The sequence below is a fragment of the Gobio gobio genome, assembly GCF_949357685.1.
Source record: "Gobio gobio genome assembly, chromosome: 5".
In the NCBI taxonomy this organism is placed as follows: Eukaryota; Metazoa; Chordata; class Actinopteri; order Cypriniformes; family Gobionidae; genus Gobio; species Gobio gobio.
In genome coordinates, this window is record NC_137101.1 from 32,393,037 (window position 1) to 32,417,648 (window position 24,612).

The window sequence follows — 24,612 nt, forward strand, 5'->3', positions numbered from 1 at the left end:
ACCACCGAGAGCGCTGAAGAAAAAGAGGATTTGGCGCAAGAAGAAAATGGCGCCTTCCACGACTTTGCTAGTTCCTCGTGGACTTCTGGGAAGAAGGGAGCGGGCCTCTGAGTGGTCGATTGACGCCGGTTCTCAGAAAACCACTCATCCAGTCGGCTTCTCATGGGCTCCTCGGGTTGAGACCAGTTAATGCCGAGGTCGTCCACGGCCTTCGTGAGCAGGCGCATAAGCTCAGCGTCGACTGAGGTTCTGGCGCTGCTGGCAGTCCGCGTCGAAGTGGCGTGCTCCGAGACGGTATCCGACCACCCGCTTTCGGATGCAGCAAGGGAAAGGCTGTCATCCTCTTCCTCCTCCGGTCCGCCGAAGGAAACAGTAGCAGCCGCCAGACGAGGGGAGCTGTGCTGTTCCTCGACGAACATTACGGGCGATGGCGAGGCACGCAGGGACATGCCCGGTGTGTGCTCGTCAGAGCGCTCCGGGGACCTCTGGTCGCGACGTTTCTTTTTCCGTGGCTCGAGAGGCTGAGAGCAAGGGACGGGATTCGGATCGAAACTGGCGAGCCGAGCCCGAAGGGTCTGCAGCACCAGTTCGTCGCACTCCGGGCAGCCGTCCTGGTTGAGTGCAATCTGCGTGTGGTCTCGTCCGAGACATGAGACGCAGATGATGTGCCGTTCCTCGTCCGCGAGAAAACCTCTGCACGAGGTGCAGGAACGAGACATTTGAAACAACGTCTTGGCTCTTTTTGAATGTGTAAAAAACACAGAATGGTATAAAAGGATATATGCCGGATGGCGCAGCTGGAAGGCAGGCTGAAGGCGGAGAATCCGACGTCCTCAGGCTGCAGAGTTCCGCTGGGTGCGTGTCGACGGCAGGCTTCGATCCAGAGCTCAGCGAGGGCAAGTCGCTGAAGAAGAATTAATCTGACTAACCTTGCGAGACAGGGTCTTATATACCCTTGGCTATGCAAATTCTGTTGCCCCTTGTGGCGGGAATTTAGAAGGACCTGATTGGTCCGTCCCGCCCCGCGGTCCCATAGGTTGCTGCAGTTGCAGCGGCACAGCCAATCAGCACGCAGCTGCTTCCTGCTGAGAGCTGTGCAGCTGCATTGCGTGTATATGGTATTTTTGGATAAAAATTTGCTTCAATATCTCGAGGAAAGGAATTTCCCCCCATAGCGTTTAGCAAACGCAATACGAGAGTACTCTCGAAAGGGAACCGTCATTTACAGTCAAAGCATTATGAAATAATTTACTTACGGTTTATCATGCAGCTACTTTATGTTTCAACAAAGTTTCTTTGCAAACTCTCCATTACACTGTGCCTCGTTTACAAAACTAAATGCTCTGAGCAAACATATGATAAATAAATCATCCACTTTTTTCGGACGCTGGGATCCATCTGAAGTCTGTTATTTTTATATTTTCAGTTTTTTTATTTTAATTAAGTTTGCATGTTAATCATTTTGTTGTGCTTTTGTCATTATTGGTTTCTTTTTTTTAAATGTTTCTAGTTTTAGTTTCAATAATTTGAGTATTTCACCAAATAATGATATATATTTTGTTTATTTCAGCTTTATTTCAATTAACAAAAAAGATTTTGACTAATTTCAGTAAAAAAAAAAAAAGTTTGTAAAGAATACCTTAGCGTGTATGTGTGCTGAATCATCCACCCTTTTACATTGATGCCATGGGCTAAATGAGAGAATGAGCCATACATTCCCTGTTTTTCTGTTCTGTTTTTCATTTTTGTGTTCTGTTCATGTCATTGCATGTGTCTGAAGGAGCTTAAGTTAAAAGACGAGGAGTGTGAGAGGCTTTCTAAAGTGAGAGACCAGCTGGGGCAGGAGCTGGAGGAACTCACTGCTAGCCTTTTTGAGGTTTGTTTGCCAAATAACGGAGCAGATCTGTGTGTGTCTGTGAGCACTTGATCGTCTGGAGTTACTCTGAACATTCAGCACTGTGATGGGTCAACTCAAATAGACATGATTCAAGACCTATTGATGGCACATCTGTGTATCAGACTCTGTCCACACTTATTCATTATATATTCATATATTTGCTCTGAAATTTCTTATAGGTGTTATAATGTAAATTGAGGTATTGTGGTAAGGTGGGTATATTTTACATATTTAATGTTAGAAGTAAAACAGTAAGAATAAAATAATCAAGGCATTTTTCCACAGTTTGTTTTAAATTAATCAACACAAGGAAGAATCATATTTAATCATTTTCATTCATAGGCACAATATATTTAACAATACAAAGTCATAAACAGTGATATACCTAAATATACACTACTGTTAAAAATGTTGCGTTAATAGTTTTAAAAGTATCTTCTGTTCACCAAGACTTTGATCAAAAACAGTAATATTGTGAAATATTATTACATTAAAATAACTGTTTCCATTTCAATATAATAATAATATATATTGATTTCTTTCAAACTGATCCTATTGACCCCCATTTTTTGGCTGGTAGTGTATATTTATTAAAAGTCCTTATTACATAATTATTGTCACATGAGGATGTTCGTGGACATTTTTGAGTGTTGATCAGAGTTTTAAATTCTAAGAAAAAAAAAGAACCAGATTCACAAACATCCTAAATATGTTGCCATCAGATATAAATGATACCAATATTTAATTCAATATATTGCCCATGTTTTAAGTGCCAAGTCACCTCAATTTACATAGCGCTTTATGCAATACAGATGGTTTCAAAGCAGATTTACAGTGATAACATTTACAGGAAAATAATGAGTCAATGATGCAAACAAAGTTAAATTCTGCTGGAAAGCAGCCCTAAAAAGACAATAGTGCCATTGTTAAACTGAAATTTTTTCAGTGTTGATTCAGTTCCGTTCAATAACTGTGTAAAGTCCATTGATTATGGCATGAGTTCAGTTCAGCTATAAAGCAGCTCTGTTTAAAACGGTGATGTCATCATCTAGCTCAGTTCAGAACTCTTCCAATAGTGTCAATGCAGTGAAATCAATAATATTGCTGAATATTAGGTCACCAACTAAAGAAGCCAAATGTTTCATATTTGTGTACAAATGATAAACATCTTAAAATAAGCTCAGTCATAAAAATAATCTCCAAACAGTTAACATCTGACAGGGAACTTTTAAAAACTAGTATAGCAAGCGCCCCATAAATTAGATCATCCATAAAAACACACCCATTGAATACACCTCTGCAACCTGTGTGTGCTATAAGGGTTGTAAAGCAGTTCACATCAAATCTTTAATCAGTTTTCAGCTCTTGACAAGCTTTCAGTACAAACCCAGAAATTGATATTAAGATTGTTATCTGGCTGAAACTATTGCAACATTTGCTTTTAGGGTGCTATTAAAACTAGAGTATGGTAGATGTTGGTCCACTTCACATTGCTTTAGATCATTCAGAGTAATTCAGATAAGAGCTATAGAATAAAGCAAAGGTGAGTTTATTTTTTATTTTTTCAGCAATCCGGTGAATAAACAAACTCAATTATAAAATGTCTATTTTATCATAAATACATTTTGAGTAAAATTGATATTTGTGACCCTGGACCACATAACCAGTCATAAGGGTACATTTTTATACATCATAAATAAAATGTATACATCATAAATAAGATTTCCATTGATTTATGTTTTTTTAGGATAGGACAATATTTGGCCGAGATACAACTATTTGAAAATCTGTAATCTGAGGGTGCAAAAAAATCAAAATATTGAGAAAATCGCCTTTAAAGTTGTCAAAATGAAGTCCTTAGCAAGGCATATTACTAATAATAATACGTTTTTGATATATTTACGGTAGGAAATTTACTAAATATCTTACTTAATATCCTAATGATTTTTGGCATTAAAGAAAAATTGATAATTTTGACCCATACAATGTATTGTTGGCAATTGCTACAAATGTGCGACTTATGACTGGTTTTGTGGTCCAGGGTCACATTTCTAAATAGGACTGGCCTGAAAATATGGATTTCCTAGATTTTAACTCTTTATATATACAAATGCAAGAAAAAGTATGTGAACCTCTTGCAGAATCTGTGAAAATGTGAATAATTTTATTTGAAATGTGAATTTATTTTTGGTTAAATTAAAATAATATTTAGTTATTTTTTTATTTAGCACTGTCCTGAATAAGATATTTTACATAAAAATGTTTACATATAGTCCACAAGCAAAAAAACAAAACAAAACAAAAAAGCTGAATCTGAATCATCTGAAAGATCATCTGAAAAAATTTAGTTTTTTTGTATTGTGATGGTTTGTCCTTTGTTTGTCCTTAGCAGTTAAACTGCCCAATGTTCTTCAGAAAAATCCTCCAGGTCCTGCAAATTCTTCAGTTTTCCAGCATCTTTTGCATATTTTAACCATTCCAGCAGTGACAGTGTGAAAAGTTGGATCTCAAAATCATACAGAGGACAGTTGAGGGACTCAAACACAACTATTAAAAACATTCACTGATGCTCCGGGAAACATGCAAGTATCCTCTGTTGCTTCCAAGCGTCAATATTAAATGAAACATTTTTTTTTAAAACAAAATAAGAAAAATGTAGACATCTATCAGCTATTTTTTTTTCTTGTGGACTAATATGTAAAAAAAAAAAGTAAAATATCTTATTCAGGAGAGCACTAAATAAAAAATAATGCATTTTGTATGATCTCTCTTATTTTGTTAAAATTATTCACATTTTCATAGATTCTGCAATATACAATATATAATATAAATATATATATACATTTCAAATCGAGATTAGGATCAAATTGTAAAACCTGTGTCAATACCCAGACTTATTTCTAAAGTTATTTAAGAATCATACTGAATTGCCGAACTCCAAATACTTTAACTGATGTTCCTCTAATTATGTGGACAGGGTCAACATATGACATAACTACATTATGTAGATCTTTACAGATGTGCTGAGTGATTAGGTAACCCGCTCTGAAGTCTCATTTCCTCTCCTCTGTAATGCATTCCATACTTTCCTCATCCTTTTCCTTTTTCATGTCTTTCTTTCTGTTTTCCTTTGTTTGTTTCTATTAGTCAAAGTCCTTGAGTGTCCTTGCCCTCTAGCGCTGCTCTGCGAGGTGCCTCTGATCTGGTCTGTTGTGGTTGAGGTGTCTCTTGGTGTAGGTTTTTCACAGACGAGTTTGAGTTTGATCTGTGACGTTCTAAACAGGAGGCTCATAAGATGGTGCACGAGGCAAACCTGAAGCAGGCCACTGCGGAAAAACAGCTGAAGGAGGCACTGGGAAAGGTGAGTTAGGCTGACATGACTTTTTTTATTATGGCTAAATGTTAAGACAGCACTTTCTACATGACTACAAATCAATGAGCTAAATGAGAGAACACAGTGAACTCAGAAAAGAAACAAAGCTAATTAACATCTGTTAATAACTAAACTGTTAAAATTGGTCACTGTTGCCATGGCGAAGAAATGGCTCACAGTATGACTGAACTTAAACTGCAGTTATTTATCTCTAACATTCTCTAGCATTAAAGCTGGTCCTTATGACCAAAATCTAGTATCACTCTGATTTTAATAGTCTGATTTTAATATTTTACAATGTAGTTATTGTTGCTGATAATGTCAATTTGTTCGATAATCTAGTGACTTGCTTTGAAAATGAAATCACATTGAACATAACTCATATCCAAAAATCAGCTTCACATTTGGAAACACTTGAGTTTGAAATAAACAACATTTATAAATACGACTAGATGAACCATGTGTAAAACACACACACACACACACACACACACATTTCACGTTTTTAAATGCCAAACATGTTCTGTGTGAATAATCTGTTTGTGAGATGTGATATTTTGTAAATACTTAAAATTAAACCCCTCTCAAGTTTGTAATCTAACCAGTCCTTCTCTTTCTCCTGGGTTAAGATCGATGTTCTGCAGGCAGAGGTGGCTGCTCTGAAGACTCTGGTCCTGTCAACCTCTCCCACGTCCCCCTGTATGGAAATGCCCCCCGGACCCAAAGCCCCCTTTAAGAAAGGCCACGGTCGCAACAAGAGCACGAGCAGCGCCATGTTGGGCAGCCAGCAGGAGGTTGCGGTAACGCAGCCCATTGTTCGTGAGTGTAAAGAGGTCTGTATCTGCTTGTGTATGTTCGTGTGTTGCAACACTCTCCACACTCCACTCTCGTAGATGAGAACATTTCCAAATGACTGCACGCTAAAGCAAACACACTGTCCAATTTATGAACTAATCGCTTAATTACATTCAGTCATTCACATTTATTTCTTTAGCACATTTTAAAAAACATTTTTCCCATGAATTACTTTAACAATATCTTTTAGGAACATAAACTCAACATTAGAGAAACACTAACCTGTTTCCTGGTAACTAACCTAGCTACTGATAACTGAAGATGATTCTGTGATACACAAGGAAGCCCCAAATACAAATAACTGCAAAAATCCAGTCTTAATTTAAATAAACGGCATGTATAGCCATTTTAAGATCATTAAAAGACAGGAAATGTTTTATTTTTGCAATGGCCCTCAGTTGGGAGAAAACCGCTTTAAACACAGAGTTCAGGGGCCGGTTGCATAAACCGTTAAGACTAGTCTTACAAGTTAGACATACATTTTTTTTCTTTAAGACTGTTCATAATTTTTTTAAATCAGTTACATAAAAACATAGACTGGCCTAATTTGATACGAAAAGTAAGACTGAATGCCACTTGCCTAACTGCTAGTGGCTCGTACTAGATCTTAAGACACTGTCTTAACATAATGGCTTAGTTTATGGAACTGGCCCCAGGAGCTTAACATTTTTTAGTTCTGAATCAAAGATCACAGGAAGATTCCATGCTTGATGATTTAAATTAGAAATGAGGGGGCATAGTTTATTATATGTTTGGTTGAACTGATAGATCCAAACTTTGCTTCAGTTTTAGCATGATTTACAAGCTATCCACATTTTGATGTCACTCAAACAATCCAGCAAGGAGGTTAATGCAGAACTACCATTGACCTTCAAAGGAAGATAGTTGTGTGTCGTCAGCATTACAATGATAAGTGACATTGTGTTTTTGACAAATAGAAACTATGGGTAGCGCATATAGGGAAAACGAGATAGGACTTAGAATGGAGCCTTGAGGAACCCCATAAACATTGGGAACAGAAGAAGAGTCATTTCTAGGGGTGTAACGATACACTTGGTCACGATTTGATATAAATCGCGATACTGAACTCACAATACGATATTTTAAGCCAAAATAAAGAAGAGGGTTTTTTTGTTAACCATTTTATTACTATTAAAATAATATATTATTAGTGTATTATTATCAGGACCCACAAATATTCCCCCATTGCATTATTATACATTATATTCAACTTCACATATAGTTGTTTATTTATAATGTCACTGAAACTCCTGAAAGGTAAATTTTTTTCTCTCACGCATTATTCGCGCTTTCAATGCAGGCGGCATTCTCCCGGTGCTCGCAACTCTCACGGTGCTTGCTATGTCCTGCCTCTCCCGCTATTAATGCTCTGTACATAACAGTAAACCATCTAAAATGCTTTGCATAATCATACTACTAAATTCAAATGTGATCTGGTGATTTAAATGATGTTTGCGCTTTGACTTTGAGGAGTGCTGTTCCAGCGCGTGCGCTTCAGATGATCAATGCAATCCGTCACAATTCTAATCGCAAGAAAGCGTGTCAAAATGACCATTCTCAAACTGTAAATGTTTTAGCTGATTTGATGATGATGAGCGCCAGCTGCGCGTCACACCGCTCTCGGATCTCACAGCTCTCACTCGCTACAGCGTTGTTGTAAATCTGCTCATCATATAAAGCCATCGTGTTTCTTCAGAAGACTTGGATTTGGTTTAGACACTCGATTAGTTATTTTTACGATGCCTTTATAATTTTTTTTGGGATCTTTTAAGTTTGAGAGGAATGAACTTTAAATGGAGGGACAGAAATCTCTCAGGATTTATAAAGAATATCTATATTTGTGTTTGGAAGTTAAACGAAATGACATATCGTTGATTAAATAGGATGCTTTAATTCCATGATCTATATTGTGTGTCAACTGTTGTGGTAAGATCAAGCAAAACTAGCACAATTCCCTGAATCAGCAGAGAGCAACAGGTCATGCGATAGTTAGATGAAGAGGGCAGAATCTGTTTTATGTTGTAATTTGAAACCCAACTGAAATTTGAAATTTAATTGTATTTAAAAATGAAAGCAGTTGAGGATAGAAAAGCATTCTCCAGAATATTAGATATGACCGCTCATTTAGAAATTAACCAATAATTATTCAAAATTAAATGGTCAAGGCTAAACATTTTTGAGAAGACGTTACACCATGGCATGCTTAAACAGTGAAAAGTAGTCAAGTCAATTGAAGTCAAGTCAACTGAGACATGCTATAACCCGACCCCCCCCCCCCACACACACACACACACACACATACACACACACACATATATTGAGATTTGCTGTAAAGTATATATTGCTTTATGCGTGTGTACTTTATGTATACAGGCAAAGTTGAATGTAATATATATCCAATTTTAATATATTTCTGATTGATAATATGGTTTACATTTTGCCACGAAGTCCACATCATATTAACAAACTTTTAACCACAGGTTGAGAGCTGTATTTCAACCTCACAACTTTGCCTTGTTGTTTGCAAATGTTTGTTTGAACTATGATTTCGGGAAACACCAATCGTTGACAGAACTTAAGTTCAATGTTGGCTAACAGTGCTTTGGGAAACATACCTCTGTATAACTTACTTTCTTCTGTGGAATACAAAAGAAGATATTTAAATATTACATACTGGCATTGTTTTTCATATAATGAAAATCAAGTGTGACTACACAATATACCATAGCTGTGTGAAGCACAGTCTGAAACTTACTTCAAAGTTCGCTGATCATCTTCCTCTCATCCAGCGTTCTGAAATAGACTATAAAAGTTGTTATAATGGTGGATATTAAATGGTATCTGTGTGTTTTGGGCATTTGTTAGGTGGATTCACTGCTCTTCACTGAGTTCAAAGTGTGGAAAGAGGAGCCGAACCTGGAAAGAACCTGCTCCTTTCTCGAGCGCATATACAGAGAAGACATCTACCCATGTCTGACATTTTCTAAAAGCGAGGTATGCTTCTGCTGTCATCCTTCTGTTGGACTTATGAACACCTCCTTCTACTGTTATTATTTTATGGACATTAGTTTCTATAAATGATTAGCTGTAATGAACTAAACAATCATGGCAGCTCAGCTAATGGTTCAGAATCTGGGCTCATAACTGAGATCTACAGCTGCTCTCTGGCGGTTGAATCTACTCATGTATTGCTGAAAACATGAATGTCAGCTATATGAAAGTGTAGTTTACAAATCTACATGCTGCCCATATTGTGAAGTAACTCACTACAGTTAACCTACTTAATTAAAAAAGTAGTGCAGTTCAGTACACTGCATGTAACTAATGGAAAAGTAAATAACTGCACTTAAGCCAGGGGTTTCAAACTTTTGATATTGTGGACACATATGCCACCATACATACTCACACAGGTCTCCAGAACATCAAAGGCACAATATGTATGTTTTTTGCAGTAAAATATCCAAAAAACACTAGGCCAGTATTATATATTTTGTTTAGTTGAGTACTTACAATATCCCACATGTTTCCAACTATTTGTAAATCGTGAGAAAATTGCGATTTTAACCAAGGAACTGGGGTGTGTGAGGGAGGAGCCTATCAATGGCGTCAAATCCAGGTTACCCTCGGTTTCCACTTTTACTACCGTAGAAACCATGGCAACATACGTGGACAACTGCGCATTGTCTAGCGGCACGCTGTTGTAGTACCGTTCAAACATTATGGATATTGACAAGCAGACTTTGTTAGAAAATAAATCAAAAGAGGACCAGTATAGATGTGGCGTTTTCGACTTGACAGAGATGACGTTCTTTCATGTGCTTTATTAGACAGGTGAGCAAATGTACATAAAATGATCAATGTCATGTAGCTCAACACGCTGAAATATTAGAATATCTTCAGTATGATTTTCTAATGTTGATGTAGCTTACTGCTAATCTCATACAGCCAACAAACTAACACACAGAATAACATTATAACTTTCAACACGCTCAAATGCAGTTTAGATAGTATAGACCAAATGAAACAGCATTGCGTTTCCTCACAATTTGAATTCGTCAAATAAACTGACCTGTATAAGTAGTAATTTAGCATTCGCGGGTAGTTCGGTAGAATGAAAGTCCCCGGGACTCCCATGTGGCGCTGATATCTGTCTCTTATTAGTAATCACGCTTTAAAAAACATGAATGGATTCACTCATCCATAAACATTATTCGATCCATCGGTACGATGACAAGTTCCATGATTCCAGGCTCATTTATCAATCCACGCCTTTGTTATTGTTTTGAAGAGGTTAGCGACCCCTAGCGTCGAAAAAATACATAGTGTAGCTTTAACATTATTTAACGCATTCAGTATATAGATTTCATGGCACAAATCTCTTTTTTTTTTGGACTCCCTTTAGTTGAGTAAGATTAACTGGCTCAGTAAATTGAATCAGACTTCCAAATACATTCTGAAAGAGACAGGGCAGTTTAGGAAACCTATAAATGTGAAGTTTGATTTGTGTACGGCTAATGAATAGTTTGTGTGATCTGCAGCTTGGATCGGCGATCCTGGAGGCGGTGGAGCAGAACACACTGAGTGTGGAGCCGGTGGGATTCCAGCCGCTGCCGGTGGTCAAAGCGTCTGCCGTCGAGTGTGGAGGACCTAAGTGAGTGACTTCACTTGACACGAGGCCCGTCGCTCCATTATTCTGTGGAGGAAGTCGTTTTAGAAATCCACAACACTCCTAATATGAGCCATGTATCATGCTAATATCCAACGAATGTAATAATGGCGTTAAATATAACTAAGAATTAGAATAAAGTCCTTGTAACGGCCATATTAAATATGTGTTCTGAGTTTGTCACACCACAGAAAAAGTGTTATGAACCACCCAGCCAAATTTAAATGATAAACAAAGCCAAGTAAATAAAATAAGTTATCAAAATCTTGAAAAAATTTGCAGTATTCTCTGCTCTCGAATGCTGGGGGCGTGTTCACAGTCAGCGCGGAAACCACTCCCTCTCGTGGGAAAGCTGCTGCCATTGGTGGGCACGTACTGCCAATGATGACACCAGATGTTGGCAGGACGGGAGGATGAAGGCCGGGGCGAGAGAGTCAGTTTGGCCCCATTTACCAGTATCAGTGGATTATCAGTGAATCCCAGTTGTCTCAGATGAAAGTTTTATAAAACTATCTTTTGTAAAATGTTCACTGAAGACGCGGTAGTTAGTGGTGATCCTCAGCTCTCCATCAAGGTGGCTCTTCACAAAATGTATCCACCTCTTCTTGATATCATCGTTTTTAGGAAATTTAAATAAGGATAGCTGTTATGTAAATTATCGCAACCAGGTAGGCCTAATATAGCCTGGCTCCGCCCCCTTCTACGTACTTCCGCTCGCTTTTTATTTTCCTTCAGTTCTTCGTCTGGTATCGCGGTATATTCTCTGGTTTTCTCCGGTCAAATTTTAACCGGTCCAATCAGCAAACAGAGGGAGTGGCTGAGAACGATGACTTTGATGTCGTGCGCTAGTTTGAGATGACATACGTGACGACCAAATGTTAGGCTCCACAATTCAGTACTCATAGTTCAGTCTCTGTAACGTGTTTCAGCAATACATTTCTAAAATTTATAATGCGTTTAGAAACAAATCTCTAAATTGCCTTTATGGACTTTAATAGTTGGCTTTTATTTTTTAACTAATTTATCGTGTCACACTTTGTTTTTAGGTGACATTACTCATTACATGTACCTACTGTAGTAATAATACTACATTTTTAAGTACATGTAGTTAATTAATATTACTCAGTGCAAATTTGTGTAATTACCCGTGATGCCATGTGAGGGACAGTTTGTCCCACCATCACACCAGTAAACACATCCTTAGAGAAGAGATGTCACTGAAAGAGGAAGGGGGAGTTATTTTGATTAAAGATTACAAGGGCACATGAATTAAAAAAAGAAGGGAATTTAGAGAAAAAAGAGAAACGAGGGTATAAAAAAAAAATTAGTGCACGGATAAATCATTTATAATAAACCTTGCAATATTCTATAAAAAACTAATTTTCCATTTTGATTTAATGGTGATATTAAAATAAAATGTAAATATATATTGTTGTGCTCAGAAGACATTTAGCCTTTCTAAAAAAATTATATAGTATTTTTTTAATTTTTAGGTAATGATTTTGTAATGCAGTACCACCCTGAAGATACTGCAGAACAGATTAATGTATATTCATCAAGACAGTACAATAACTGGAAAGGAAGAACTTGCAGAGCATGCTGGTAAACCGCAGACCTTACAGGACCTATCATGAACAGTGGGCAACTTCACCAGAAACTACACAATACACAAAAAACACAGACAGATACTAATGCTGCAGGAGGAAACAGCTTTTGATCATGTGTAAATTAAAATTGCAACAAAAAAAACTTGCATGTAATATATTCTCTTTCCGTTATATATTAATTTACATTTAATACATGTAATTTCTCTAATGTTGCTATTTTTTATTTCATGTCTGTCTGCATGACTTTCATTCATCATTCTTTTTTTTCTGTATTTGTGTTCTTTTGTTGGTTTTGTTTCTTTTTCTGATGGGCTTTTCCTGTGGCAGGATGACACAGACTCTTGTGTAAGTGAATTTTCATTGGACCCTCAGTCCTTCTGATCTGGCCCGTGTCGCCCTCTATGTCCTGATTTCCCTTGTGTCTGTGTTTCAGGGAGTTGTGCCTCAGAACTGTTTGTGTGTGCTTCATTTAGTTATTCACCCAGGTGTTATAGTCGTAAATCCCTCCTCAGATGTCCATAAAGTTTGTGCTATAATATATTTCTAATTGCTTTCCATCTCTTTCCTGCTGTTTAGGAAATGTGCCCTGTGTGGTCAAACCAAAACCTGCAAGCACAGAATCAAGTTTGGTGATTCTAGCAACTATTACTACGTGTCGCCGTTTTGCCGCTATCGGGTGAGTATCACATTTTTGGCTTGTTATCCAAGACGCGTTTAATTTACAAATGGCCGCTCCCAGTCTTGCATTAAAAATAAGGTGGATAGGCTTCACAACATCTGTCTAAATGATTTGAGAAACACATCTTGGGGTTTAGTGAAATATTGATGCTTGGGTAGATTTGGTAGGTGTTCAGATGTTATGTATTTATTATTATTATTATTATTTTGAATATTCAAATTAAAGCATATTTATATTTCAGTAGTTATAGAATGAATGTTTTGAATATCAAAGTCAAATGTATTTGACTTCAGACCATTTTACCAAATTGAGCAAGTGGGAAAAAAGAGCAATTGCAAAAAATTACATTTATCCAAAGCGACTTGCAAGTGAGGAGAGCAATAGAAGCAATCTGACAAGCGAGTTTAGGTACATTGGTGCAGAGCCTGTGGTTGCTTTGTAGGCAAGCACTAGTGCCTTGAATTTGATGCGAGCGGCTATTGGCAGCCAGTGCAGACTGATGAATAAAGGCATGATGTGCGCTTTCTTCGGCTCATTGAAGACCACCCTTGCCGCTGCATTCTGGATCAGTTGCAAGGGTTTGATTGTGCATGCCGGAAGGCCCGCTAGAAGAGCATTACTGTAGTCCAGTCTGGAGAGAACAAGAGCGTGGACCAGGAGTTGTGTGGCCCGCTCTGATAGGAAGGGTCTAATCTTCCTAATGTTGTATAACGCAAATCTGCAGGACCGGGTTTTTACAGTAATGTGGTCAGTGAAGTTTAACTGATCATCAATCACAACTCTGAGGTTCCTGGCTGTCCTGGAAGGAGTTATGGTTGAGGAACCAAGCTGAATGGAGATAATGGGGAGAATTACTGTCAGAATGGCAAAGAAACCGTGAAATCTACATTCGTTTCAGCAGATTTGGCCTCTGAGAAAGTGACTAGATTAAAGCCTCCAATGAGGAAAATGGACATGAACTTCAGTTTTTAGTTTAAAACGGCGTTGTGTAAACAGTCCCTTAGTCTGCTTAGTTTAGTTATTTGTGTTTCGTTGTTTAGCTCCTGTTCATTTGTTGCTATGGTTACTCCTTTGGTCATTGATTACCTCCCCTGCTCCTTGTTTCACCTGTCATTTAGTCTGTGTATCTTTCAGTTCGAGTTTGTTTTCCATTATTAATGTTATAAAGACATGGATTGGTTTTCTGCGATCCTGTGCTCCAGTTCTCCTGCCTTTATTTGTTCTTATTTTCATCTGCTTGGAAAAAGATCCTCATCTCACTTCATTTGAACCAACCCTGACAACATAGGACAAGCGGTTCATAAATGTACTGAAATTTGTGAAAGACAATCTTGTGTTGGAAGTTTAACTAATATATGCACTGAGATACAAACAGATAGCAAAATCTGCGGAAACATTACCATCTAAATCTGCCCACAACTTTGCAACTGAGAAAGAAAACTGCCTACAAACCTCAGAGAAACTCATTTCATCCTTGTTTGGAAAATGTTTATGTTAATTTTACATAATCCAGTCTTGATAAATATTGTAAATTAATTTACAATTAATAAGTTAGCATTTTAGTGTTCAGTTTCTACGCTTTGAATGTTATCGTCGCATTGTTTCCATGTGTAGTGCTGAGATTTGAATGTGAATGACTTTCACTTTTCTTCTCTACTTACCTCAGATTACATCTGTCTGCAACTTCTTCACCTACATCCGTTACATCCTCCAAGGACTAGTCAAACAACAAGATGGTAAGATAATAATTTATCTGTCTTATAGACTTGGTAAATGTTATAAACATGGTTCGAAGCTATATACACTATCTTGCTAAAAGTATTGGGACACCCCTCTAAATCATTGAATTCTGGTGTTCCAATCACTTCCATGGCCGAAGATGTATAAAATAAAGCACCTAGGCATGCAGACGCTTCTACAAACATCTGTGAAAGAATGGGTTGCTCTCAGGAGCTCAGTGAATTAAAGCGTGGTACTGTAATAGGTTGCCACCTGTGCAATAAGTCTATTCATAAAATGCCCTCACTACTAAATATTCCACTGTCAACTGTTAGTGGTATTATAACAAAATGGAAGCAATTGGGAACAACACCAGCTCAGCCACAAAGTGGTTGGCCATGTAAAATGACAGAGCGGGGTCAGCGCATGCTGAGGTGCACAGTGCACAGAAGTCGCCAACTTTCTGCAGAGTCAATAGCTACAGACCTCTAAATTTCATGTGGCCTTCAGATTAACTCAAGAACGGTGCGTAGAGAGCTTCATGGAAGGGGTTTCCATGGGGGGATTATGGTGTGGGGTTGTTTTTCAGGGGTTGGGCTTGGCCCCTTAGTTCCAGTGAAAGGAACTAACCAGGACCAGGACTAAATGTATCATTTTCTAGGGATGCGCCGGTTGACCGGCCAAAAATCGGAACCGGCCGGTTTTTGATTTTAGCGCGCGATCGGCAACCGGCCGGTTTTCTTTGTATTTTTCTGCCGATTTTTCCGGAAGTGCGCCCGCGTGCACATACACCTATATTGCAATCATTCGCGAACATGTCACTTGTGTTTTACAAACAGAAACTGGAGAACTAAGGGAAGAGACGAGATACACTGCTTGCACTTTTGAAATGAAATACTATCAGTTCTGTAGCCTATAGGATGATCATTTTTATTTTACCTTAAAATTACATTGACTTAATTTGATTTAAAAAGCACCTGCTGTAGCATCTTAGTTTTTTTCGTTGCACTAAACATTATTTGATTTAACATTTTGGAACAATTATATACTTTTTTTATATACTTTTACTTTATATTATAATTATATACGTTTTATTTAATTTCACTGGTAAAGACTTTTTTTCTTTACACTGAATTTAAAAACAAATGCTGATTTAAGTAACATCTTTGTTTGGATTGCAGAATATGCAATAGTTGTCTTTAATTTCACCTTTCAGCCTTTTCATTTCCAATTCAATTTCCCGTTAATTTCAGATTGCGGACTTGTTTTTATTAGCCAAAAGCCAATTTAGCCTGTTAAATACCATCTTGTTCATGTATACTTTCATTCTTTTATTGTGTAAAAAAAAAAATAATAATAATTCGGAAATCGGTATCGGAATCGGCCAGTTTTCTGTGCTACTAGTCCGATTACCATCGGATTAATAGGGTCCATGTAAATGCAGCAAGTGGTAAAAGTAAATGTGCAGAAGCAGATGTTTGTTCTTTTGAAGGTTTCCCCTCTAATATGTACATGATGCTGTGTTTTTCCAAGCAGAGCAGATGTTCTGGGAGGTAATGCAGCTACGGAAGGAGATGTCCAATGCCAAGTTGGGGTTCTACAAAGATGAACTGTGAACAGAGCCATGACAGTATTGGGAACGTCATCGTCTTAACCTGGCTGCTCCTTGACATGATGGAGTTTACCAGTCCTGTCAGAGTGGCTTCAAGGGACCACCACACCTCATCATATTTATTGAAGCAGAATGACGAGAAGACACTAAAGCATGAACTGTAGCTGGAGGTTGTGTTCTCTCTGAAGAATCCGTACAATGAAGGATGAAACGCACTCAAATAAGAGCGTCTCAACCTCTCTTAAATTGAAATGTTCAGTGCTATAGCTAGCTGTGTGCTGTTGTGTTTGTGTATCTGGAATGTTCTGTTTGTATCCTCTCAGACCACCATGTGTATTTCCTCATGAGTTTCATCTAGCCTCCCTCATTTTGATTTTAGTGCCTTTCTGGAAGCCTGAATAAAGTTCTGCACCTCCAGAGGAGTATAAACGCTGGTTTTTGTCCTCATGAAGCGGTGACCTCTCAGAGCCACAGCATGTGAAGGTACCTGAAGACTTTCTATGTTGTTAAGGGCAGTTCATACCAAGGATGAAAAAAGTATTAATTGTTCTAATTCCATGAGAACAGGGAAGTCCACACCACAGCTATGACGATAACAACACAAAGAAATTGTATCGTTGGAATCACTTTCAGAACAATTTATTTCCAACTATTGAATGATAAAACATATGCAGCCAATCAGAAACCACCTGACTTTATAGAGCTTGAGCATTTAACCCTCTGGGGTACTTCATTTATGGGTCACACTCAGGACCCAGAGGGCGGGATTAAGATAAAAAAGATTTGAGTAAAATCAATGAATTATATTTTTGTTCAATAATATTTTTTCTTTTCTTTTTTGGTGTTTTGAGATAATTGTATGATTTACAATTAATATTTATGCAATAATTATGACCCATTTTTTTCCCATTGAATATAATAAAAAAATGTGTATATATATATATATATATATATATATATATATATATATATATATATATATATATATATATATATATATATATATATATATATATATATATATATATATATATATATATATATATATATATATATATATATATATATATTTATTATTATTATTATTATTATTATTATTATTATTATTATTATTATTTTTTTATTTTTTATTTTTTTTATCAAAGCTGTATTTCGTTTTAGAGTCAAGCCTAGGCCTCATGAAAGATGAGATCAGTGCCATCCGGTGGACACGTTGAGCATTTTTATCAGGCAATAGCACATTTTTACCACTATGGTGGATCTTGCGTTTTATCGGACAAATCAGCCAGGATGCAGAAAAAAAGTACTCAACAGTGAAGGGGTGAATCTCTAAAACATCAAGAGTGCAAAACAGACAAAAAAACTCACACACACTTATACACACAAAAACACACACGCACACACAAATGAACGCGTGCCATTCCAAAAGCTAATTGTGTTTTTGTGTGTGTGTGTGTGTGTGTGTGTGTGTTTTTTTTTGTCTGTTTTGCACTCTTGATGTTTTAGAGATTCACCCCTTCACTGTTGAGTACTTTTTTTCTGCATCCTGGCTGATTTGTAGATTGTATGCACAAAAAAACATTCATTTCCTATGGGGGTCATTTTTGACCCGGAGGTCCTGAGTGTGACTATTTTTTTTACGACCACTTACACTTTTCAAATCCTGTCCCCAATTTTTTTGGGGTGTTCATATACCAAGTACCAATAAAGTCACCAAGTTTCGGACCATTCCGATGAAGCCACGATTTTTTAAAAATGACGCTTCTGGTCATTTTTGAAGTACCCCAGAGGGTTAAAGCAGCGGATGACAACTGCAGTACTCATTTATAATAAACAGAATATTATCGTCTGCTGGTGTTGATGGGCCTTAAAAGTTGCTGGTGGGAATATTATCTTTCTAATACTCGTTTTTATGAAACAAATCGTTCTGACAATACATTCTGATCAGAACTGCTGTTTTTGAAGTCATTGTTAAATGGTGATACAACTGTCCTGGTATTAAAATGAAGGGAGAAAAAAAGGCTTATTAAATTATTTAAATTACCTTCCAAAGGATGTTTATTTTCAACTATGTGAATGTCTCAGTAGAGCATTCTTTGTTTGTTCGATTCATTTCACTACGGATTCTTTGGTAAACCAGTTGTAATTGCACACAGGTTTTGCAAACAGATTTTTAGCGAAAGATATGGACCTGACCATAATGCTGCAACATGCAAGTATCTGTGTTAATTCTAATGTCTAATCTGCCTTCAGTGATTTTTCATAGGTATGTACTCATGTTCAGTCAGACGTTCTTTGTCGCAAAATTGTTTATTGCTGTTTATGTGTCAGTATATTAAGCCAATGACTCCAGAGTCAACTTCACACTGTTCCTGTTAGTAGCATGGAAATCATTTGTTGGTGCAGGGATGACGTAGTAGGTTGTGTTCGAAATCGCTCCCTATACCCTTAAATAGTGCACTATTTGAGGGGACAGCGATTTGTAGGGGTGTCCTAAACCATAGTGGACGATATTGAGTGCGCTCATTCTATACCACAATAACAAGTGTATGACTGATGTATGCCCAACGGCTAGAGAATACCCATAATTCACTGTGACGATTGTGCCGAATGAATTCCTGCGTCTGATCAGAAGATGGTGCCCGCCGAATCATCTATCCATCCATTTTCTAAACCGATGTGGCTACAGCATAATATCATACAGGTATAAATTCCTTTTTAATTGATTATTAAATTGTTTAATTAAGATGTATACATGCTAGTTTCCATGACTACTGGAGCTGCCAGTTTTCTAAGATTCAAATAATTATTAAATAGCAAGCACAAACTAAACAGCCCTTCTGCTGCCCTCAGGCCCCGTCCACACGGATACACGTTTAGCTGTATAGCCTATGTACAAATTTTGTATCGTATCAGCGTTTTGGGAGCATGAAACCGGGTCCCAGAGTGGATAAATCTGAACACCGACACCCTTGCGTTTTCATGTGTACAGCCAATCCATATATTTAATCCATATATTTTGTGAAACAGTGATGTCATCATCACACCACGTCTCGCACGGTAAAGACTGGAAGAGATACAGCTTCGGCCACTGGGCATGCGCACATCAATATTGCGTCATTTAATTACTGTTTTTGCATTATTGTAAGGGTATGTTTAGGGTTGGGGGTAGGTGTAGGCGTTAATAAAACCCAATTTTATTTATTGTTATTTTATCGTGATATTTTGCCTTCTGACCGTTGCTGTACCCCTTCAAGCCACAACTCTTCTTCTCCATTTTTACTGTATTTCTGTTGCAGAATTACAGCGCCACATACTGGCCTGGCATGTATACTACATAATTTTGAGTCGGTTTCAGTGCTCTTGTGTGTACGCAGATATTTCTTGAGACGAGGGGGAAAAAAAGATTGGAAAGGGTAAGCTCTGGCTTTGTGTGGATGTGGCCTCAGTGTCTGAATTCATTCACTCATTTTCATTCTCTCCTTCAAGTTAACAATATTAGTAACCACTTTGACTTCAGGCATTTCTGAACAACTAAAACAGCATTTCAGATGTTTGGTCTGCTGGTTGGTCTAGTTATGCCATTCCATCGCAAAGCCACGTCTTTTTATATGCACATTAAATCATTTATTATTATTATGAATTTAATACATTTTTATTCAACTCAGTTGAGCGCATGCGTTTTTTTATGCACATTTTTAGAATTTATGCTCATTTTGTGGTTTCCATCCAGTATTTTTTTTTTATGCGATATCCCACAATGTGCATAAAAATAGGTGGATGGAAACATAGCTAGCCATGACTGTCATTGGCTACAATGCACCGAAGCCTTTTAATCCACAACAGAAGCTAAATGTAATGCAAATATAATGCTATAATCCACACTTTTCACAAATCTCTGCAACTGTAACAGTAAAAACTAAACTTTCAAAGGAGTTCCACAAGTAATACTTATGATGTTATTTGTCATAGCAGTAGAAATGTACATTTATGTCTTAGAGACACCTCTTTAAACGTTGTGTCTTTAATTTCTAAATGATTTCAGTTGGTGATGTAAAAATCTAACCAACAAAATTGGACCTTTTAAAAATGCAATTAATTACCCTTTATTATTATGATCTTTCCTTATTATTCCTTAGAAAAAAACATTTTTTTAAAAGAACTAAAAACTTTTGTCTGCTGAATTAAACTTATGTGATGTGACCACAGATCTGTATAATGACTGTATTGCTCACTGCCACTGCGAGCGGCCATCTTATGATTCCCTACCAACAGAGGGCATCATTGACTTACAGCTAAAACATTGACCTAAAATCACCTGATTTGCAAAAATTAATAGTTTTTAAGATATATGTATGTACATTAAGTAATACTTCGAATGTTATCTGTAATGTTTATGATGTTTTTTGGGCAGTATAAGCAATACATAGAAATCGTTAAGATGGGCGTTCGTTCAGAAAGACACATGTTCCAGTTTATTAAGTTTAATTTGATGTGTCCAGTGTGAATAACCTTAAATAGTTGTGGTGCATCATGTCGAAAAAGGCTCTCGATTTGATCAATTGAAAACCGAAACTGGAAAGGACTTCGCATTTGCAATGACGTACAAATGGTGTAATGACGCACTTGTTGTTAAATAAAATGTCATAAATGAGTGTTATTCTACAATTCTCCTACCATTCATAGTCTGTGAAGTGGAGCAGAACAACATTCCCTTAGTCCTCACTTCACTCTCTCATCCACACTTTATTTTGGGCGAAGAAAGAGGCATTTTTACTGTTTGATAAATATAAGCAGCATGGCACAACATGTTTGTGTAGTCTCCTAATCAGGACCCAAAATGGATAAATACTATGTCTGCTCCATAAAACAAAGAAAATAAGCAATGTAGGAGAATAGTGTCAAATACTTTATATACAGAAAAGGACTTTGATAGTATGCACAAACAGTGAGAAACTGTACATGTCAAAAAGAAAAAAATCTATTCTGATTTAAAGCTTGTCACATATAATTTCTGGTTATTTTTTTCCCCCAAAACTTTTCCAGGCCTGGAAATTGCTATTTTTTAAAATGTCATGACTTTTCCCGGTTTTTCATGACCATATGAACCCTGGAGGTCACAAAGTCATGGAAGGAACCTTTTATTGCCCAAAGCTGCTTTGCTGCTTCCTCCGCCCTCACTACCCTCAATGGTTGGACAGCCAAAGGTTACGCAAATTGCGGTGCATTTATGTCCGCAAGGTGCTACCACCTGACGGAATCGCCCGCGTCTCCCATCCAAGGCCTGTAAGTTGTCAGCTGCGCTTGCTGCCAAGGCTTATAGAGCTGATGGATAGGCGTGCATGCTATGGCCCTCTTGCAAGCGCTGCACAAGGATAGTTCTGAGCCCGGGTTGATGCAGGAACTGCGCATGGTGACTGACGGAAGTCACAAGGCATCCAAGATCCAATCTTGGATCTGTGAGTCTTGATCTAGGCCCTTCACAAGCTCATGTTCAAGACGTACAGAGAAACCAATTCTCGTGTGCATTCACCCCCAAATTGGTTTGCAGCAATCGACCTGGGAACTGGGAAAAGAGCAAGCTCTCCCCTGCGCAGAGTATCTCTTTTCTCGGCAGAGAGTTGAATTTGGTCTACAGCACTGGCTACATGGCCCAAGATGGGTTTGGCGCTCTGGCACACATCAGGTGATCATCACACTGATCTGTCGTTGCACTTTCAGCCTGTGGTTGGACCTTGCATTTCTAAGGGCAGGGGTTCCCTCAGAACAAGCTTGGCATGTTGTTGTCACAACAGATGCCTCTAGATTAGGCTGGGGCGCTGTATGCAATATGCATGCAGCTTTGGGCTCCTGGACAGGACATCAACTGCAGTGGCAAATCAACTGCCTTGAGTTGCTAGCAGTACTGATTGTCCTGCACCGATTTTGACCATTGCTGCAGGGCAAGCATGTATTGGATAACACTGCAACAGTGGCCTACATCAACCACCAAGGCAGTTTACGCTCATCTTGCAACTGGCCCGCCATCTCCTCCTCTGGGGTCAGCAGCGGTTCAGGTCGCTCTGCCATTTACATTACAGACGACCTCAATGGTACTGCCGAAGCACTCTCATGACAGCTCACGATCTCAGGAGAATGGAGACTCCATCCCCATGTAATGGAGACTGCTGGCCCTGGGGGCTACATAAATATGTGCTTCTCCCAGTAAGCAGGAGGAGAGTGAGCCTGCACAGACACTCTGCAAGGTCAGGGAGGACGAGGAGCAGGTCTTGGTGGTTGTGTCTTACTGGCCCACCCAGACCTGGTTCTTGGACCTGATGCTCCTCACGACAGCCCCTCCTGGTGGATTCCCCTGAGGAAAGACCTTTTTCTCAGGGAAGGGGTACAATTTTGCACCCGTGGCAGACTTAAGTGGCCTACCACCGGCAGTGGTGGACACTTTCAATCAAGCCACAGCACCTTCTACTTGGCGAGCTTATGCCTTTAAAGTGGAGTCTGTTCGCTGATTGGTGTTCTTCCCTTCAGGAATTAATTTGAGCCGGCTGACTCTGTCGTAATCCTCGTTTAATCTATTAACATATGAATCGTGATTCTATCTTCTATGGATTCACAAATTTCAAAAATCTAAAGTGTTACATTTCTTAAACATGCCGTACTACTTAAAGTTATTGACACATTAGAGTGTTATTGATCACAATAAGCTGTGAAAATGGACTACTTGTGATGCTCACACTGATCACAGCCAAAGCATGAGCACAGATGTCGCCTCTCTTTGTTAATTCAATTTCTGTAGTATTTCTTAAGACATGTTGAATCAATTAAGTTTTTCAGGTACAGTAGCCTAGTTTTTTTTTTTATTTGTATATTTTGTCTATCCTATTGTTTATTTATTTATTTTAATTTCATTTCCAGAGCACAGACGCAACACACACACACGCACACACACACACGCACACACACACACAAAACAGATTACGACTGACAGGGACGTCACAACTGTAATGCACAAACTTTTGATTTTGCATAGGACACCAAAAAAGCCAGAACCGCTAATGATGGCAACTATATAAACATGAGAATTCTTTCTTGAATATGGTCCATATACAAATATTAAGTATAAGTGTTTCTCTCATCGTATTATTAATGCTATTGAAGCAATGTTTTGCTCCATTATTTGTTCCTGTCAAATCCACAGGGTCCAGGATATCATTGATCTATTTGCACAGAAACACACCCATCTCACCGCATGTCTGTGTGCGATTACCTCATAAAGGAAAGCTTCCTTTATGGCCTCCTACAGGTGTTTGCTCGGATGTGGGTGGATTTTGCCTCTAAGGTCAGTGAACAAAGTACATGCAAGACTGCGCCACAGCTGCCATTTTCAATGAATAAGAACCTCTTTTTCTCTTTCTTTATACATTATTCATTATTATTTTAATGTAGGAATATATAGGAGCCTTCAGTAAAGACCATCTATCTGTGGTATATCTGGAGTTACTGATGGATTACACTTGAGCTGCTCACTTTAATGGGTCGAAACCAAAAGAACGGACATCTACATTTTGGGGGAAAAGGTAGAACCTTTTATTTGTATAAACTGGAAGAAAAAAAGAAATTGAAATTGGATTTACACCTACATTACATTAAGAAGTATAAGTACAGTATTCTCTTAAGTGGCCATTTCTGTTAATCAGATGTATATGTGTAGTTTGCGCACAGTCAGATCAGCAAAACTGGCTGCCGCCATTCCAGGCCATGATCCCTGTGAGCCTGTGTCAACATGGCGTACATTTTTAGTTTTGTTCTATTTTGACTTTAAAATGTTCAACAATATTTGATGCTTCTCAGTGATTACAGCAATATTATTGAAAAGTGTTATATTTTCAGGTGGATCAGTCTAAACTGAATGCACTTTGTGTGAGATCATACAATTGTGTTTTTTCGCATTACATTAGAAGCACAACAAAAAGGAATCTGCTGTCATGTGCTTGACACAAACAAGCTGTCGATCTTTCTCAGTTTCTCGGAATTGGGAAAAGATAAAGCGATTATTTGAGTAAGTTCATGCTATCTCTCCATGTCTAAGATACAACCTATCCTGTGTCTTTCACACAATGCTTTTACAGTGGTTGGTTTGGAATAAGCAGCACTAAAAGAAATTCAGGAGACCCGGAGCTGATCAA

The 24,612-nt window shown here is 38.0% G+C and overlaps 1 protein-coding gene across 8 annotated transcripts in view; it reads left to right on the plus strand.

Moving 5' to 3' along the window:
- rab3ip (RAB3A interacting protein (rabin3)) overlaps positions 1 to 16,856 on the plus strand; it is a 33,872-nt gene extending 17,016 nt beyond the window's left edge. For 2 of the 8 annotated variants that reach the window (XM_079816603.1, XM_079816604.1), the window contains 8 exons: positions 1,781 to 1,876; positions 5,181 to 5,258; positions 5,900 to 6,103; positions 9,012 to 9,140; positions 10,685 to 10,797; positions 12,996 to 13,095; positions 14,765 to 14,834; positions 16,354 to 16,855. In XM_079816603.1, coding sequence (XP_079672729.1) covers positions 1,781 to 1,876; positions 5,181 to 5,258; positions 5,900 to 6,103; positions 9,012 to 9,140; positions 10,685 to 10,797; positions 12,996 to 13,095; positions 14,765 to 14,834; positions 16,354 to 16,433 — 870 coding nt within the window. In that variant the 3' untranslated portion in view covers positions 16,434 to 16,855. Of the gene's footprint in view, positions 1 to 1,780; positions 1,877 to 5,180; positions 5,259 to 5,899; positions 6,104 to 9,011; positions 9,141 to 10,684; positions 10,798 to 12,746; positions 12,765 to 12,995; positions 13,096 to 14,764; positions 14,835 to 16,350 lie in introns of all 8 variants that reach the window. The other 6 variants (XM_079816607.1, XM_079816606.1, XM_079816600.1 and 3 more) reach the window with 5 other exon arrangements.
- The last annotated feature ends 7,756 nt before the right edge of the window (positions 16,857 to 24,612 follow it).